General features: G+C 46.2%; 1 protein-coding gene across 1 annotated transcript in view; it reads right to left on the reverse strand.

Annotated features, from left to right (window-relative positions):
- SPTBN4 (spectrin beta, non-erythrocytic 4) overlaps positions 1-19,078 on the reverse strand; it is a 75,722-nt gene that overhangs the window by 52,199 nt on the left and 4,445 nt on the right. The window contains exons 2-9 of the mRNA XM_072123553.1: positions 17,779-17,931; positions 15,174-15,325; positions 14,924-15,097; positions 14,105-14,196; positions 13,946-14,026; positions 11,972-12,087; positions 10,408-10,520; positions 7,575-7,762 (exon numbers count right to left, since the gene is read on the reverse strand). Of these exons, the coding sequence (XP_071979654.1) occupies positions 7,575-7,762; positions 10,408-10,520; positions 11,972-12,087; positions 13,946-14,026; positions 14,105-14,196; positions 14,924-15,097; positions 15,174-15,325; positions 17,779-17,926 (1,064 nt within the window). The 5' untranslated portion in view covers positions 17,927-17,931. The remainder of the gene's footprint in view (positions 1-7,574; positions 7,763-10,407; positions 10,521-11,971; positions 12,088-13,945; positions 14,027-14,104; positions 14,197-14,923; positions 15,098-15,173; positions 15,326-17,778; positions 17,932-19,078) is intronic.

The raw sequence follows: 19,078 nt of genomic DNA on the forward strand, positions 1-19,078 counted from the left end.
ATAGACTCTCAGACTCATTTGCACAATTTTAAAATACTTTTTTTGTAAAAATCAGGGAATAAGAAGCTGAAAGAAAGAATAGATCCTGCCAAAGGGAGCTCATACCAGCATGTAAGTGTGCCTGATTTACAATCCTCAATCCTGGTGATAGATGTCTTTTAAAGGAAATCTACCCACCTGAGCACTATGATACAGAAATGAGGCCATCAGCCCCGGCACCGTACTGGCATGCCCATCTCCAGAATTTGCCTACTAAAGAGGACTTTAAATCGCTGATAGCTGAAGTTAAAGAGGCGTTCAAGTCTGAAATTTCAGAGGTACGGCGTGATATTCAGTGCATGACGCAGAAAATTGATGAGCTGGAAACTGCACAGGCAGACTCAAGGCATCAGATCTCACATACGCAACATACTTTGCACTCCCAATCTGTCGCACTACAAGACATGGCCAGGCACTTGGAAGATCTTGATAACAGAGGAAGACGCAACAACATTAGGGTGAGGGGCATACCAGAGGTGGAGGGCAAGGAGGATGTAAGCACTACACTACAAGCACTCTTCTCAACATTACTAGGAGAACCGGAAACGCAGGTGAAGCTTGACAGAGCTCATAGAGCCTTGAGGCCTAAAACACTGGGAGGAAACCCACGGGATGTCATCTGTTGTGTGCACGACTTTGGACTGAAGGAGCGCATCATGTCTGCCGCGAGGAAAAATAAGAACTTCAATTTCAATGGAGATGTCATACAGCTCTACCAAGATCTCTCTGGAATTACACTTCAGAAGAGGCGGGTTCTACGGCCGTTGTTGGACATTTTACGTGAAAACGGCATCTCCTACCGCTGGAACTTCCCATTTGCCCTGTCGGCCACCAAAGATGGAATTACAGCCACGCTTACTGTGATTGAGGAGCTTCAGGAATTTTGTGGCATCTGGAACATTCTGACTCCACGACTAGACGACTGGGGGGCTCCCCCCCCCCCAGTTACGCCAGCAGCAATATAAGAGCCAGCCGCAACAAAAGAGACGAAGATCACGAGCCAGAGCTCCATCCCAGGACTCTTATGATTAAAGAAGAACGCCTGCTGGGCATATATCCTTTACAGTTTAATAGGGGTCTTATGCCTGTTTATGTTTGCTTATGTTCAGGATACCCTTTCCCCCCTCAGAATCTTTAGTTAGTAATATGCATAAAAGGCACCGGGGTTACTACCCGGATTCTCTAGATAGTTCGTGATAAATCAAAGTATTCCAGCTAGTATAGTATTGTACTGGCAGGGAAAAATTTCTTCCTCTCCTTTCCAGGGTTACAATACCACGTTTTCCCCACTAGGTGGGTCTTTTCTGGATCCTGCTCCCTAACTCCAGATTGGGGTTTATATAGGGGGCGGTGAATCCAGACCAGCTGACTATACTCCCCTACTTCAGGGGCAGACCGGCTGGGTAGGCCTGCACCAGGGTCAGGAGATCTCCTCTCCCTGGTTATAGACTTGAGAAGTCATTCTTGTTTTCTTGTTATTTTCTTACTTGGATTCTTATCTGTTTTGATTGTCTGTCTTGTGGTATACAAGTTTTGTCCCCCCCCTTGTCACATCCCTTACCCTTCTTCCCTAGTGTTTCCGACGTCTTAGGTGTGCACACATCGACACCCCCCCTCACGCCTGCACTGAAGCCTGGGGGGAGAACCCACATATAGCTCCTCTCACCCCCTCCCTCCCTAGGACCAGGCGCATAACACGCAGGAGCAAGCCACGGGTCTGGCACAGAGGTACCCACTAATCAGGTAATCATGGTCCGGCTCCTAACGCTAAATGTAAAAGGGCTCAACTCAGCTCGCAAGCGAAGACTCACGCTTAATGAGCTGAAGAGGAGTAGAGCAGATGTGGTATTTTTGCAGGAAACGCATTACGATGCGACAGGGAACTTTAACTTTACTAAGCATCTTTACCCGGTCTCCTATATGGCGTCCACAGAGAACAAAAAGGCGGGAGTGGCAATCCTGTTCTCAACATCGTGCCCTATAGTGCCTGAGACAGTGACTTTAGACCCCAAGGGCCGCTTTATCATCATCCAGGGCAAATTGTTCGGCTCGCCCGTACTCCTGTGCAACATATATGCTCCCAACACATCCCAGGTTCGATTCATTACTAAAGTCCTGAATAAGTTAGCTAAACTCCCACCAGCCCCCCTATTGATAGGAGGGGACTTTAATGTCATTTTTTCAGAAACTATGGACCGCCTAGCAATTGATCCCAACCCCACCACTAGATCACAGAACACCATCTCAGCCGCATTTCGTAGAGTTATCAGGAGGTTTGCCTTGTATGACTTGTGGAGGGTGGGCAACCCGGGTGACCGCTCATTTACCTTTTACTCAGCCCCACACGGCACCCATACCCGTATAGATTATTGGTTTGGAGATATACAATTCTTACGAATGATGCACACTGCAGAGGTGGGGGACATATCATGGTCAGATCATGCGCCAGTCCTCCTGCAGCTTAGAGAGGGCCTCACTACAACGAGGGTATGTCACTGGCGCCTGAATGAATCTCTCCTTAAGAAGCCCTTGATCAGAGATGAGTTAAATGGGGCCTTGCGGGAGTATTTTCAGTTTAACGAGAGGTCGATTCCCTCCATTCCGGTGATGTGGGAAGCTCATAAAGCGGTCTTCCGAGGCCATTGCATTGAGCAGGGGACCAGGTTGACAAAGAATAGGGCCCATTTAGAGAAAGAGCTAAGAAAAGAAATCGACAAGCAGGAGGCAGCCTTGTTGGCCAAACCAACAAGGCGAAGGCTTAAACAGCTAATTGAGGTTAGGGAACAGTTGCGTGAAGTCCAGACCCAGGAGGTAGAGAAACTGCTGGTGTTTACTAAGCAACGGTACTATGAGCAGGCAAATAAACACCATTCACTACTGGCGAAGCAACTGAGGGAGAGAAGAGATCACCAAATTCCCCATATTATACGAGATTCTGGGGGCAACTTCTTGCATGACCCGAGGGCGATTGCCTCTCGTTTTCAAGAATTTTACGCCAAACTGTACTCTTTACCAAATACCCTGCCATTGGACGAGGGCAGTAGGAAAAAGTTGCTAGTAGATTTCTTGAACTCTTGCTCTCTTCCGGGTCTCCCCTTGGAGGCTATTGAGGCACTTGGCTCAGAATTAGCATCGGAGGAGATAGAGGAAGTGATTAAAGGAATGCCCAACGGGAAATCCCCGGGTCCGGATGGACTCACGTATCTCTATTATCAGACCTTCTCCCCTGTGTTGTTGCCGCATATGACAAAAGTGTTTAATGCGTTCTTACAAGGCGAGCCCATGCCTACAACGTTTACTCACTCCTATATCACCCTTATCCCTAAGCCGGGGAAAGATGCGACTGACTGTGCTAATTACAGGCCGATTGCACTTCTGAACGCTGATTTGAAAATATTCACAAAATTGCTGGCCAATCGCCTGATCCAGTGGATCCCCCAGGTTATTCATAAAGACCAAGTGGGCTTTGTGCCGGGGCGTCAGGGTGGCGACAACACGAGGAGAACAATTGATCTTATTGATATAGTCAACAAACAAAACGACCAGGCCCTGATTCTCAGTCTAGACGCTGAGAAGGCGTTTGATCGCCTCAGCTGGCCCTTCATGTTTCAAGTGCTAGAACATATTGGAATAAAAGGCCCCTTTCTCCAGGCTCTGAGGGGGTTGTATTCAAACCCTACTGCAGAAATTAAGCTTCCGCACGCATCCTCCCCACCTCTGCAGATAAGGAGTGGTACTCGTCAGGGTTGCCCACTCTCTCCTCTCTTATTCATACTTTGCATTGAACCGCTGGCCTCCACTATCCGACAAGACCCTAATATTCATGGTATTATGGTCAGAGATAGGGAATTCAAATTGTCCTTATTTGCAGATGACATCCTGCTCACTTTAACTCAACCCCTAATCTCTCTGCCTAACCTACAAGCGCGGTTACAGCAGTATGGTCGTCTATCTGGTTATAAAGTGAATACCTCAAAGACAGAAGCATTACCCCTTAACCTTACCCAACCACTGGTTGATCAATTGCAGGCAACATTCCGATATAATTGGAAAGTTGAAGCTATTAAGTACCTGGGGATACTCCTGACCCCCTCCTATAACACACTTTATGGACAGAACTTCCCTGATAGTTTCAGAGAAATAAGGACTCTGCTGGATAACTGGAATAGTCTTCCCCTTTCCCTTTTTGGCAGGATAGCAGCGGTAAAAATGACCATCTTTCCTAAGCTGCTTTATCTCTTTGAAACCCTGCCGGTGCCGGTTCCGTTGGGAGCCCTGCGATCCCTGCAAGCCTCAATTTTACATTTTATTTGGGCCAAAAAGAGACACAGGGGCAAATTTACTTACCCGGTCCATTCGCGTTCCAGCGGCGGCTTCTCCGCTCTGGATTCGGGTCCGGCCGGGATTTAATAAGGTAGTTCTTCCGCCGTCCACCAGGTGGCGCTGCTGCGCTGAAAGTAAACTCATCGCGCCGGAATGCACCGAGCTGGACCAGGTGAAGGTAAGCGGTCCTTATGCGACACATTTTCGGTTTTTAAATGCGGCGGTTTTTCCGAATACGTCGGGTTTTCGTTCGGCCACGCCCCCCGATTTCCGTCGCGCGCATGCCAGCGCCGATGCGCCACAATCCGATCGCGTGCGCCAAAATCCCGGGGCAATTTAAGTACAAGCGGCGCAAAACGGAAATATTCGGGTAACACGTCGGGAAAACGCGAATCGGGCCCTTAATAAATGACCCCCACAGAGTCTCCAAGTCTGTGCTAATCTCCCATAAATCCAAGGGCGGATTATCGGTGCCGGACCTCACCAGATACTACTGGGCAACACACCTGCGACGAATTCCAGCGTGGTCCACCTTGCCGGCATTCTCCAAATGGATGGAGATTGAGAAACTATGGATGGCTCCTTTCCACCCCAACTCTTACCTCTGGCCTGAGGAGGCGCCTACATTGCCTGAACCCCAATTGGGTCCCATCTCATTCACGATCAAATTGTGGAGGACCTGTGTGACCAGGTTTCCACTGGTATCCCAATGCTCCCCTATGCAGTCTTTCCTACACACCCCTCTAATGCAACAGGCTGGAGTTGGGCAGGAAATTAAGCCATGGCACGAGAAGGGATTGTTTAGGTTCGCAGACATAGTAGACTACAGAGATAGGAAGATTTTACCGTTCCCTGCCTTGCAGGATAAATTCCATCTCCCACACACAGCCAACTTCCACTACATTCGTATTAGACACTTCCTGCAATCCCTAAGCAATACTGAGATGGTCTCGGTGCCCACTGCGTTTGAGCACATTTGCAAAACCGCTACCCACACCTCTGGTCTTATATCAGACATCTATATGATACTATTACACCCAAGATCAGATGAACCCATAGCACATCCATACATGGCCAAGTGGGAAAGTATAGTGGGGGGTCCAATATCCCAAGATACGTGGCGGATGATTTGGAATAGAGCAGCTAAAACCTCTCTGTGCGCTACACATAAGGAGAATCAGTACAAGCTGATGTTGCAGTGGTATCATACCCCATCCTTATTGCACAGATTATTTCCAGACACACCGGATACCTGCTGGCGATGTGGCTCGCCCGGGGGAACTCTTCAACACATCTTCTGGACGTGCCCATTGGTGCAGCCGTTCTGGCAGGAGGTAAAGACTCTCCTCCGGGAGGTTGTTGCAGTGGACATTCCACTCTCCCCACTATATTACTTACTAAACGTCTCCCCCCAGCCCATGGCTAAGACGGCCACAAAATTGAGCCTGCACATACTAACAGCTGCAAGATGCTTGATAGCGCAGTTTTGGAAAAGACAGGCCCCCCCCTCCCGAATGGACCTGTTCGCTAGGATAAGGGAGACTCGAAGTATGGAATACTTGACTGCCTCCCTGAACAATCGTCTCCCATTGTTCGACAAAACCTGGGAACGTTGGGATCGATACTGGATAGAAGAGCGGACAGGAGGAGGAGAATGAAATGGTCACCCCTATTGTTTCTACCCGGATGTTAATTGTTGTCGTGGTGAGTCTGTCTGAATGTCTTCTGTCAGTTTCCCCCCCAACTTTTCTGGACCAACTGGGCATGAGGCTTCAGCGGTCCTTGGTAATTGGTTTATCATTAGGATAATATTACACTGTTAAATTTTGCACCCCATTATGTTAATAGAGAATCTGAGCTGTCATTATCTTTGGGGACAACGCTTGTTTTTTTGTTTGTGCCATTATTGGAAAAATTTTAATGTGAAATACGTGCAAATTATTTGTTATACTGTTTTGAAAATGAAAATAAAAATACAATTATTTAAAAAAAAAAAAAAAGGAAATCTACCACCAGGACAAAGGATTGTAAACAAAGCACACTTATATGCGGCTATGTGCCCCCTCTGACAGGATCTGCTCTTCTTTTAGCTTCTTAGGCCCTTGTTTTTTTTTTAATGCTTTAAAATTATGCAAATGAGCCTGAGGGGCTATGGGCTCCATTGCCTTTAATGGAGCTATTAGCTCATTAACATAATATTCAAAGCATTTTTTTTCCTTTAAGACTCTTTAACTCCTTAAAAGGAGTGGATCCTGCCAGAGCGGGCACACACCAGCATGTAAATGTGCTTGGAGTAGCCTAAAACAACTCTGGGGGTGAAGGCTACTGCACGCCCCCAGTAGCCACTACTGACATGCCTCTAGCCACCCATCTCCGGCATCAGACCTGTCTCTGCCCGGACAGGGAATCTCTCAGAAAGTAGATTCCCTGTGGTAGATTACCTTTAAAGGAAACCTACCATGTGATGTGATGCATTATGAAGCAAACATACCCTGAGAATGCTGTAGCTACACTGATGCAGGATCATATCTTGGTTACTCCCTGAGCTGAGTGGTTTTGCTGATAAAACAAATATAACATTATGATAATGAAGCTCTGTGGCTTCTATCTCTGCTCTGCTGCTTGCTTTCCCGCTTCTCATAGCAGGAGAGTTTCTCTCTGATTGCATCATCATCTCCTGCAGTTTTCTTCCTGCCAGACAGAATAATCGATTGCTGCACCATCCCCCAGCTGCTGTGTATGAGTCATCCTGCTCCGGTTGATTAGTGCTCGACTAGTCATGCTTTACTTAGCAGCCATTTGTAATTCCAAGCTCCTGCGTGTAATGTGTTACACGCTGACCCAGCTTTCCCAAGGTCCTGAATGTTATAATTGTTTTTTTCATCAAAACCACTCAGCTCAGGGATTAACCAAGATATGATCCTGCATCAGTGCAGCTACAGCATTCTCCAGGTATATTTGCTTCATAATGCATCAAATCACATGGGAGGTTTCCTTTAAAGTGCCAGTAAACATTAGTATGACTTTGCCAGGATGAGTCAGCCATCCAATGTGTAGGGGGTGTCCATCTCTTCCCATAAAGCGGATGTTGTGTCCGAGATGCCTGGATGTGGCTTCTCTTTTAGGAACACATGGATGCTCTGCTGAGCCTGGCATGCATGTGCCGGGAGGATGTGTAGGTGCTGACCCTGTAATGCCATGTTCACACTCACTTGCAGGGTTTCTCCGTGGTGCAGTAGGTGGTGAAGGCCTGGAGCTGCTGCTGGACGCCCAGCAAGGAGTTGGCAAACTTTTGGTTAGTGATGATGGAAATGGTTTTCTCGATCCACTCTAGAAGTTCTGATGCCAGCGCCTCGTATCTATTGATGTCCTTCTCAGTCTCGATGGCCTGGTCCAGGACCTGCACATAATCAGCATTAGTGAAGATGATAGGAGCGGGATCCCACATTACTGACCATGAGATGACAAATGACCCATCTCAAATCCCTAATACCGTATTTTTCGGACTATAAGGCGCACCATTAATAAATACCTGCTAAAACATCTAGGTTCATATATAAGGCGCCCCGGATTATAAAGCGCACCGGATTATAAGGCACACCGGATTATAAGGATGAATGACCAGCAGGTGGCAGACCCTTGCACAGTACAAGACAGCTGTTGTCTGTAAGTACGGTTCATATATAAGGCGCACTGGACTATAAGGCGCACCGGATTATAAGGATGAATGACCAGCAGGTGGCAGACCCTTGCACAGTACAAGGCAGCTGTTGTCTGTAGGTACAGTTCATATATAAGGCGCACTGGACTATAAGGTGCACCTGATTATAAGGATGAATGACCAGCAGGTGGCAGACCTGTGCACAGTGCAAGGCAGCTGTTGTCTGTAAGTACGGTTCATATATAAGGTGCACCTGATTATAAGGATGAATGACCAGCAGGTGGCAGACCTGTGCACAGTACAAGGCAGCTGTTGTCTGTAAGTACAGTTCATATATAAGGCGCACTGGATTATAAGGCGCACCTGATTATAGGGATGAATGACTAGCAGGTGGCAGACCTGTGCACAGTACAAGGCAGCTGTTGTCTGTAAGTACGGATCATATATAAGGCGCACTGGACTATAAGGTGCACCTGATTATAAGGATGAATGACCAGCAGGTGGCAGACCTGTGCACAGTGCAAGGCAGCTGTTGTCTGTAAGTACGGTTCATATATAAGGCGCACTGGACTATAAGGCGCACCTGATTATAAGGATGAATGACCAGCAGGTGGCAGACCTGTGCACAGTACAAGGCAGCTGCTGTCTGTAAGTACGGTTCATATATAAGGCGCACTGGACTATAAGGCGCACCTGATTATAAGGATGAATGACCAGCAGGTGGCAGACCTGTGCACAGTACAAGGCAGCTGCTGTCTGTAAGTGCAGTTCATATGTAAGTTGCACTGGACTATAAGGCGCACCTTTGATTTCTGAGAAAATCAAAGGATTTTTTGTGCACCTTATAGTCCGAAAAATATGGTAAATCAGGGAGAAACTTGGGACCTTGTGACTTGTCTTACTCCTGCCGGGTCTGGAATCAACACAGAGAATGGAGCTTAACCCCTTAATACCAGGTTAATAGCAAGTTAGGCCCTAATTTGCTGCTTGTTGGGGTCTTAGTGATGGGACCCCCAAGGATCCCCAGAATGGGGGTCAGTTGTAAACCCATCTAAATAATTTGTTATACAATTTCACTCTTGCACGGTAACCCCCCACGTGTGGATGTTACTTGTTGTGGGTATTACCTGCTGGGCGCACAACAGGACGATGCCGATTTTAGTGTGTACATTGGCGCACCGCGTGAGCTATAAGAGGTTGGTTTTTCTGTTAATGCTGCCATGTGAGGGCTTCATTATTGCGGGATTAGATTTTTTGGTAGTACGAATTTGGGGTCAAAATGAAAATTTATTATTTATTTTTCTGTGGGACGAATTAGAAAAAAACATTTCTGTAATTGATTTTTGACATTTTTTTTTTCTGTGTTTACTGTATACCCTAAGAAACGTGTTGGGGGAGAAATAACACTTTTATTTTCCGGTCTATAGAGCTGGTTGAGAGCTTGGCTTTTGCGGGCATGTTATACTTTCCAATTTTGGTGTAGATTATGTTTTCACTTTTTTTATTGGCTTATATGTGTGATGTTATATTTTGTTTGTTTGATTTTGTTTTATTGCTCGGGTGATTACGGATGTGGCAATAAGTTATATGTGGTGTTTGGTGATTTTAATGTTTTATAACTTTTTTTTTTATGTTGTTATATGTCAATTTTACATTTATAGGGTCTTTGGGGGCATTTTTATTGATTAATTAATTTATTTTTTTTATACATTTTGTTTTATTTCTTTCTATTAGTCGCTCTATACAACATGAACGAGCAATCATCTTGTTCCTTATAATACCCTGTAATATACAGTAATAGTAGGGGCTGAACGGGTCAATACCTGCAATCGGAGCTCCCTATGATCCATGTCGTGTAAGTTACAGCTGACACCCTGTGATTTCTGATGCCGGTTCAGCTCCGGTGATGAGCAGAACCGGTATCGGCTACATGACGTAACTGTATGAATGGAGCACTAGGTTGCAGAGCTCCATGAACTGCAAGTACAAAGGGCAGATCCAGTCAGTGTCGGACTGGCCCACCAGAGTACCAGAGGATCCTCCGGTGGGCCCCTACTAAATACTGAACTCCAGAGGTCCAAAAGAAAGCAACCCAATTTGGAAGCAGCTAGAATTATGAAGAGTGAGCCCTAGATTCATTTTCTTTGGTGGGCCTAAGACAACCCAGTCCGACACTGGATCCAGTGATGTGTAGTGGCCAAGCTGTGTTACTGCAGTTCCCTGACCCGGCCACTATATTGAGGACAGCGCTGCTCTTCCGGTTCCATTCTCTGCATTGACTCAAGAAGCAACTGCTATAAGGCGAGTGTTGGACCCCACGATCGGATTTGGTTAATTATTACTATCTTGCCGCTTTAACTCTTGTTATAGGACATTGATCTCACCTTTCCGATGCGCTTCCCCTCCACAGCCAGAGCCTTCATCTTGGAGAAGTAATGATAAAAAGATACTACATATGTGATGATAGATTTCTCATCTGGATTCTCTGTATTAACATCTATAGAAGAGGAAACGATACAGTGTCAATACGACGAAAGGCAACTTTAGATCAATGCTTAACGGTATTCTGGGTAAGGAATATGCAAATAAGCTTCCAGGGAAAGTAAAGGAAAACTGTGCATCCAGTGTCATGCAGGGTTATGTTTTAGTGGTTTACCTATAACTGACATATGACCCCAATCCACAAGATTTTAAAGGGATTGTCCACTTTCATCAAATTATTGATATGGTTTGTGTCAGGAAAAGTTATACAATTTTCCAATATATTTTCTGCATCAATTCCTCACGGTTTTCTAAATCTCTGCTTGCTGTGCTACTATAGAATGATTCTATGTTTACTTCCGCTGAATAGAAATCTGTCCCTGGTCCTGTGATGTCAGGTTTACGACTCGTCAGTATCTCGTCAGAATCTGTGCTGTGTGATATAACGAGCCGCGCACCTATGTGACCACTGGAAGTAAACATAGAAGCTTCCTATAGAATGACAGCAAGCAGAGGTCTAGAAAACCATGAGGAATTGATACAGAAAGTAAATTGTCTAACTTTTCCTTACACAAACCATATCAATTATTTGCTGAAAGTGGACAATCCCTTTAAGATCCTTACATGACCCCTGACCATTTGAATGACCTAACTCTGTAGCATAGGCTACATCTCCCTATCACTAGTACAGGCTGTCACACACAAGGACCATGAACTTTATGCCATGTTCCATTAATATAGGGTTATTCATATGACTTGGCTGTTTTAGTTACTTTAGTCAATCCTGGAGCATCTCTCTGATGTGATAATCCCGTTAGGCCACGTTCAGACCTTGTTATTGTAAGTATAAGTCAGGAGGATCCCTTATGTGTCCTTATAACGAAGGCTTGGACAAATCCCACTGTATGTACAGTACATACAATGGGAGGCAACCTTCTTTTCCAGCTCCACCCCCTGAAAGCAGGAGGAGGAGTAAACATCGTTGGGCTCCAGTGATTGGCTGCTGTAGATGTTCAGGGTGTTTCCCCAGTGATGTCACTGTCCATATATAGACATTTACACCACCGGGGACTTCCCAGACTGCACATCTGCGGATGCTGGAGACGGATGCAATACTTTGCATCTGTCCCCATAGGCTATTATGGAATATACGTTGCTCTGCAAGGGGGAGCAGGATGGAAATAAGTAGCTTGCTGCTTCTTTCAGCTCGTGTTTCCCACAAAGAGAAGCAAAAATATATGGATTTGCTCGGTCTATAGGTCCGGTGTATTCCTGCTGTACAAGCTGAATGTATCAAAAAACGTATGTGTAAATGTAGCCTTACTGCTACAAAAGCAATTGATTTTACAACTATGTGTCAACATTCAAATTGTCTTACACTAGAAGCACTGGGACATGTCCAGAAACTGTCTCCATATAAAAAGATGGAAGAATCCGACACATAACCACATACAGTCCAGTACCCACCTTCGGGGTCCAGCAGTTTGATCAGTCCCAGCTGTTGTTCTGCTGTATTGAAGGCTTTCTGAAGATTATAGGTAGCGTTGGACTTGGTCAGCCTGCTGAAGTCTATCAGGTCCGGTCTAATGACAGAGATCAGGTTGGTTAGTGATATTTAGAATATACAACATTAAAGGGATATTGTAGGTCATGAATATTGTTGGCCAAAATATTGTCTAGAGCTGCATGCATACAACCATGTGCTCACCCGGGCCAGATCCTGAGCGAGTACGCGGCCCAGAAGAGGGGAGGAGGGAGCGTTCTTCACGCCTCCGCCTCTCTATACAGAGCCGCAATCCAGCAAGAGATCGGACATGTCCCATCACCCGCGGCGCAGTGGCCCGGTCAGAGACAAAGTGGGGCACATTTAAGGGTCCGAATGCCGCATCTTCGTCGAGTTTCACGATTTTTTTCCGTTTTGCCCTGAATTGCCCCGGGTTTTTGCCGCACGCGATCGGATTGGGGCACATCGGCGCCGGCTTGCACGTGACACAAATCCGAGGGCTGTGGACGTCGGACAACCCGACTGATTTGTACAAACTGCGGAATTTAAAAACCATATTGTGTCGCAAGATCAGCACCCGCATGCACCGGGAAGAAGAAGGTGAACTCCGGCGGACCTGAGCGGGTAAGCAACACATGGAGGAAATTGGACGCACGATTTTAGTGAATCCCGGCAGACCCGAATCCTTGTCGGACAACGCACCGCGGGATCGCGACGGGACGGGTAAGTAATTGTGCCCCAGTGTGCTCTCTGCACCGTGACCGGGTGCCACAGACCTCTATAGTGGCCGTGATCTGGTGCGGCCACATCACAGCCACAATAACGGTCGTGTGCTTGTCGCCTTAGCCATCAATATCAAAACAGTGACTCAACTCCACTTATTTCCCCACGGATCGGCTGTTCAAAGGGTCTTTGACGCAGGGAATGGCCATTTTTACTGCAAACCCATACCATTACATCCTAAAATTTGGTGTGGAATAACATCTCTTAAACTATAGTTTGTTCCTCTCCACCCGATCCCTAATAGATAATACAATAAACTGGAGATTGCAGGTTGTGGTTTTATATTATAAACCTCAACTCTATCCGAAGAGAGCGATTCTATCAATTACGTCCTGTTTTATTAATAAGCTGTGATTTAATAAAATCCCTTAATCAAGTGGCTCCCACACGGACCTTCTCCACGGCAGTGTAGCTGTACTTAGGGATAAGTGGTAATTATGACAGATTTCAGGGTATTCTCACTGGTCATAAAACTTCTCCATGTAATGAGCTCAGAGCTGCAATCACTAATATGGGATTGTGTGTTTGGTAGACTGCAGTGGTTACTATTAAAGTTAGTCCACGCTGCCTTAAAGAGGACCTTTCACACATGTAGAGATGAATATGTCATTCTCCAGGGGCTGCTGCATAGATTCAGGAGCCCCCATGGTTGCTGAGATATCAGTTCCTGTATCTGACCATTAGAATCCTCTGTACTGTCAGAGAGGAGGATCTGGGAGGGGCGTTTGTCATGCTAATCTTCTATGACACTATGTATCCTCCTTTGCTGCAGCTCCTCCTCTCTGACAGTGGAGAGGATTATCATCTTTACTTATATCTCAGCAACTGTGGGGTCTAGTAAGAAAATTCTGAGTGCCCCTGCATCTTTGTAGCAGCCCCTACAGAGGGGTATGTTCATCTTTGCATGTTTGAGGTGGTAAAAGGTCGTCTTTAAGGTATACTAATTTCTGTCTTACTGACTGCTTGAATGCAGCGGTGGTCACAACTTACCCCGCACTCACTATTCAAGTCAATGGGAATGCTTGCTCTGTTCCGTTGACAGTTCCAATCAAGCAAGCAATGATATGGAGTTGAGGACCCCAGCAGCCAGGTATTTATTACATATTCTGTAAATATTTGTCATAAATATCTTGTATTGGTAACCCGGTTTTTACCTATGCCTGTGGATCAGAGCGCTGAACGCCAGCCCATCTCTCCAGCATGTAGTAAAGTTTTGAATATTCACCTCCGGATATCTGGGAATGGGAAGAATAGTGGGTTACTATGAGTCCTTGTTATGTATAAATTCTTATTACGTCAGGTTTGGTATTTACCCCGCCGTCTTCATCTGGCACCACAGGAGGAGCGCGTCCTTTGCGGACCTCGTCTCACGGTTGTCCTCGGTTTCTATCTTTATGACTTGGATCTTCCAGGAGTTGAGAAAACAATGAAGTTAGAAGGAGATTGTACTGAGAAAGTAAAACTATAAATGTAATCAACAAAGTAAAGACAAAAAAGTTGGGGAAAAGTTTTCACACCTGATCAGGTACAATATTTAATAATCATCGGATTGGATCGGAATATCAGAAAGTTCTTCAGGATGGTTATTTGCTACAGCAGCAGACAACATAGGGGCCGGAGGTCTACAATCAGCAATCATCAATGTGTAATAATAATAATTCCTTATTTATATAGCGCACACAGATACTGCAGCGCTGTACAGAGCTTGTCAAATCAGTCCCTGTCCCCATGGGGCTCACAATCTAAACAGCCTACCAGTATGTTTTGGAGTGTGGGAGGAAACCGGAGGACCCAGAGGACACCCACACAAGGTTGGACTTGATGGACTTGCGTCTCCTTCCAGCCTTATATACTATGATACTATGATACAAACACGGAGAGAATATACAAACTCTGTGCAGATGTTGACCCTGGGATCTGAACCCAGGACCCCAGCGCTGCAAGGCTGTAATGCTAACCACAGAGCCTCCGTGCTGCAAGGCTGCAATACTAACCACTGAGCCACCGTGCTGCAAGGCTGTTGTGCTATCCACTGCGCCACTGTGCTGCAAGGCTGTAATGCTAACCACTGAGCCAACCTCCCGCCCTATAATACACGTGTAGCTTGTCATCTCATGTTATATGCAAATTACCTGAAACCGGAGGATAATAGTCCAGACGAGGCCCAGTGTCAGCCGGTGATTTCCGTCCACTATATCATGGGATCCTACGTTCTCTAGATGGACTCGTTGCTCCTTAAGAAACTGAAGGGCCTTGTCTACATTTTCTAGAGAGTGGATTCTCATCCTGCCTCTCGTGGGTTTAGGCTGAGAATAAATCAGATTCATTTATTGTCCAATTTTTACCGAAGAAATGAAAGAAAAAAAACAAAACTAAAATTACCAGCTGTTCCCCAGAGAGAACTTCCAGCAGCTTAGTGATGATGTAGCCGTCTCGCAGGTCATTATACAGGTCATTCACACGACAAGGGACTTTGGAAAGATGAGAATTCATCCATTTGGTAAAGGTTTTCTTCTGAACTGCATCCCGTTCATCTATGGATTGTAATGCAAATTAAGATTATTGAACCTAAAATGTATAAAATATATTTCTGGCTCTAATTTAGTCATAAAAAATGAATAAAAAAATAATACTAATAATAATATATATATATCAATAAAAAATTCCCTGTTGGCTACATCCATAAACTCACACACAGCACTGCTACATCCATTCATTCACACTCAGCTAATGGAGGGTGGTTTTGCCGGTCTTGACAAAATTTTTAAATATTTTTTCACTGGTGGTCACCTCCATACAATCAATGAAGGGACCGGGAGCTCCCGAAAACTCACGGCTGGGACCACTTCCATGATCCCGGCTAGGCTTTCTGGGACCTCCTGCTGTCTGCCCCTGGAAGTATTAACAACTTCCAAAACCTTGTACTTGGAGAAAATTTATGTGGGCTAAATTCATTCACTCACACAGAGCTCTGCTACATCCACTCACATACTCAGGTCTGCTGCATACAAACATGAACACACTCAGCACTACTACACACATTCTTCATACCCAGACACAAATTCCTCTCTGGCGCCATCTCCTAGCAGTATCAAAGGGTTTAAGGACCTTGCAGTGATGCAGGGAGCATCTGATCAGTCACATCTTTCTAACATCCCTCTAGGTCAGGGGTCGGGAACCTATGGCTCGCGAGCCAGATATGGCTCTTTTGATGGCCGCATCTGGCTCGCAGCCAGGGCTCCTATCCAGGGGCATTACTACAGCCGTGGCATCTGCTACGCTGACTGTCAAGACCAGGGGCCCTTATCTGGCCCCTGTTGTGCCCCTGGCTGTAGTAATGCCCCTGGATGTATTCAGCAGAGCAGCGCAGGGGTACGCGGGGTTAATTCTGGGGCGGCACCTCCGTCTCCTTCCCTGCAGCAGTCTCCTCCGTGTGTGAGAGAGGGAGGGGAGGAGACTGTGTGCCTGCAGCCAATCCCGGGGCTGGATGTAGCAGCGCGGGAGATTCATACAGAGGAGAACAGAGCTGCATCCTGAGGAGACATCCAGCACCTGAGGAGAAGGAGTCAGCAGCTGGGGATCAGCCAGAGATAAGTGCTCCCTCCCCCCAGTGTCTCCTCACACTCTGCCTTAACCCCTTAGTGTCCTGTGTGCAGGAGCAGCTATGAAGCTCCTAAGTGTCCCTTACAGACCCCTCTGCATCATCCCCTCATATCTTCCCCCACCACTGCATTTCTACATTAATGTGAGGTTCTGCAGCAGCTGAGATACAAAATAGCTAGGACCTAAGACAAAATTGTGGTGCATGTCAGTAATAAATGTGGCACATGGTCCGGCTTAGCAGTAACAACAGTCTAGCAGTCTTGTGGGACACAGAGCAGCCGCCACATAAAACTGGCGCAGACACTTTAACAAATGTGTATTGGGATGTTCTGCGGCGGGTGGCGTGTGTATAATAATGTTCTGCGGGGGGGGGGGGGTGGCGTGTGTATAATATTGTTCTGCGGGGGGGGGGGGTGGCGTGTGTATAATAATGTTCTGCGGGGGGGGGGGGTGGCGTGTGTATAATATTGTTCTGCGGGGGGTGGCGTGTGTATAATAATGTTCTGCGGCGGGTGGCGTGTGTATAATAATGTTCTGCGGCGGGTGGCGTGTGTATAATAATGTTCTGCGGCGGGTGGCGTGTGTATAATAATGTTCTGCGGCGGGTGGCGTGTGTATAATAATGTTCTGCGGGGGGTGGCGTGTGCATAATAATGTTCTGCGGGGGGTGGCGTGTGCATAATAATGTTCTGCGGGGGGTGGCGTGTGCATAATAATGTTCTGCGGGGGGTGGCGTGTGTATAATAATGTTCTGCGGCGGGTGGCGTGTGTATAATAATGTTCTGCGGCGGGTGGCGTGTGTATAATAATGTTCTGCGGCGGGTGGCGTGTGTATAATAATGTTCTGCGGGGGGTGGCGTGTGCATAATAATGTTCTGCGGGGGGTGGCGTGTGCATAATAATGTTCTGCGGGGGGTGGCGTGTGCATAATAATGTTGTGCGGGGGGTGGCGTGTGCATAATAATGTTGTGCGGGGGGTGGCGTGTGCATAATAATGTTCTGCGGGGGGTGGTGTGATCCCCGACAAAAATGCGGCTGCGGGACCCTCAGTAAATAAGCCCCATTGTACGGCTCTCGCAGAATTATATTTTAAAATATGTGGCGCTTATGGCTCTCTCAGCCAAAAAGGTTCGTGACCCCTGCTCTAGGTCCTGGAGACCCCGATCTCTCGGAAAGCCCTGGCAAAACGCTTCACCTGATATCTGGCAGTTCTGGATCCTCCTGACTATAAGACGAAGTCATTTTTTTGCAAGAATCTTTCGTCCGAAAAATATGATGTACAATATTTAGGACAATTGTCTAAAAGTAGTAAAGCAACCGATCACAGCCCAGCGCTAGGAGACCATTTCATACATTTTCCCCAAATTAAAGTTACAGTCAGCACCTGCCAAGGCTTTGATCCTGGAGCACTCAAACAATTTGCCTGAGGCTGCGGGTTCATCCCACGGGTGCTCAGTCTGGTCCCAGCGGTTGTTGTTATTCGGCGGGGTCTGCACCTCCATGTTCTCCAGTTCTGGGCTCACATTTGCCATTACAGCTGCGAGAAAAAAGGAAGAAATTGTAAATAGTGATGAGCGAGTATACTCGTCCGAGCTTGATGCTCGGTCGAGTATTAGCATACTCGGACCGGCTCGTTGCTCGGACGAGTATTTGCCCTGCTCGATAACGAGCATTTAATTAAAAAAAAAAAGTGAAGAACAGTAAAAAGATACAATTAAAACATTTAATTTAATTGTTTAATTGAAGAAAACAGTGAAAGAACACAGTGCAGAATAGATTGCAGATGTTCGGGAACATCTGCGATCTGTTCCGGAGACACGCGTGCAGAACGGTGTTCTCCGCAATAGTATTTGAAGAACAATATGTGTGAAGAACACATTGCAGACGAGCACTCGAGCATCGGGAAATGTTCGGCTCGAGTAACGAGCATCCGAGCATTTTAGTGCTCGCTCATCTCTAATTGTAAACTTAAAAAAGCCAGTGATATATGATACATGGAGTCCCATCCTCTGTGCTATGGTCAGTTTGTGAAATATGACCAATACAGGTCCGTGATTCACAGACCGAGCAGCCCTAAACCCGTCTCATAATAAGCAGGCACCACTCTTTTGTAATTGGACCCAACAATTGTTTTTTTTTATGCCTTGTTTGAAAACTGAAAGAGGAGAACATCAAAAAGGTGAGAACAAATATAAAGTAACTTGCGGGTACCCTCCCTGGTATCCCCCCCCCCCCCCTCCCCGTCCTAACTATAACTTTTTATAAGTGATTATCCATATAGCAACTCAGAATCAAGTGTTCAAATTTCTCTTGGCCCATGTTCTTCCCACTACTTGACCCATAACTTTAACCATCACTAAAAAGTTTTGTCCCAATTTGTGCCCAGAGTCTTCCTACTGCTACTGCATTGAAGAAAAACATATCACAGCTTCCATATTAGATCTACGCGCTCTTCTCCTTAACCTTCTCCTTCTCTTGCCAACGCTCTTCCTTCCTGGCACAATATAAAGAATCCTTGGACTATTGTTTCTTCCCGTACTGTAACCACCGGCCTCCACAATCTACATTTCCCAAATTAATAGATATTACTTCTTCGGGTACAATCCAAATATAATAGCGCCACCCGCTGTGTGGTTCGTGGACTTGTACTAACTAGTTGGCAGCGATGGGAAAGCTGATTGACA

The sequence above is a fragment of the Engystomops pustulosus genome, chromosome 9, assembly GCF_040894005.1.
Source record: "Engystomops pustulosus chromosome 9, aEngPut4.maternal, whole genome shotgun sequence".
Classification (NCBI taxonomy): Eukaryota; Metazoa; Chordata; class Amphibia; order Anura; family Leptodactylidae; genus Engystomops; species Engystomops pustulosus.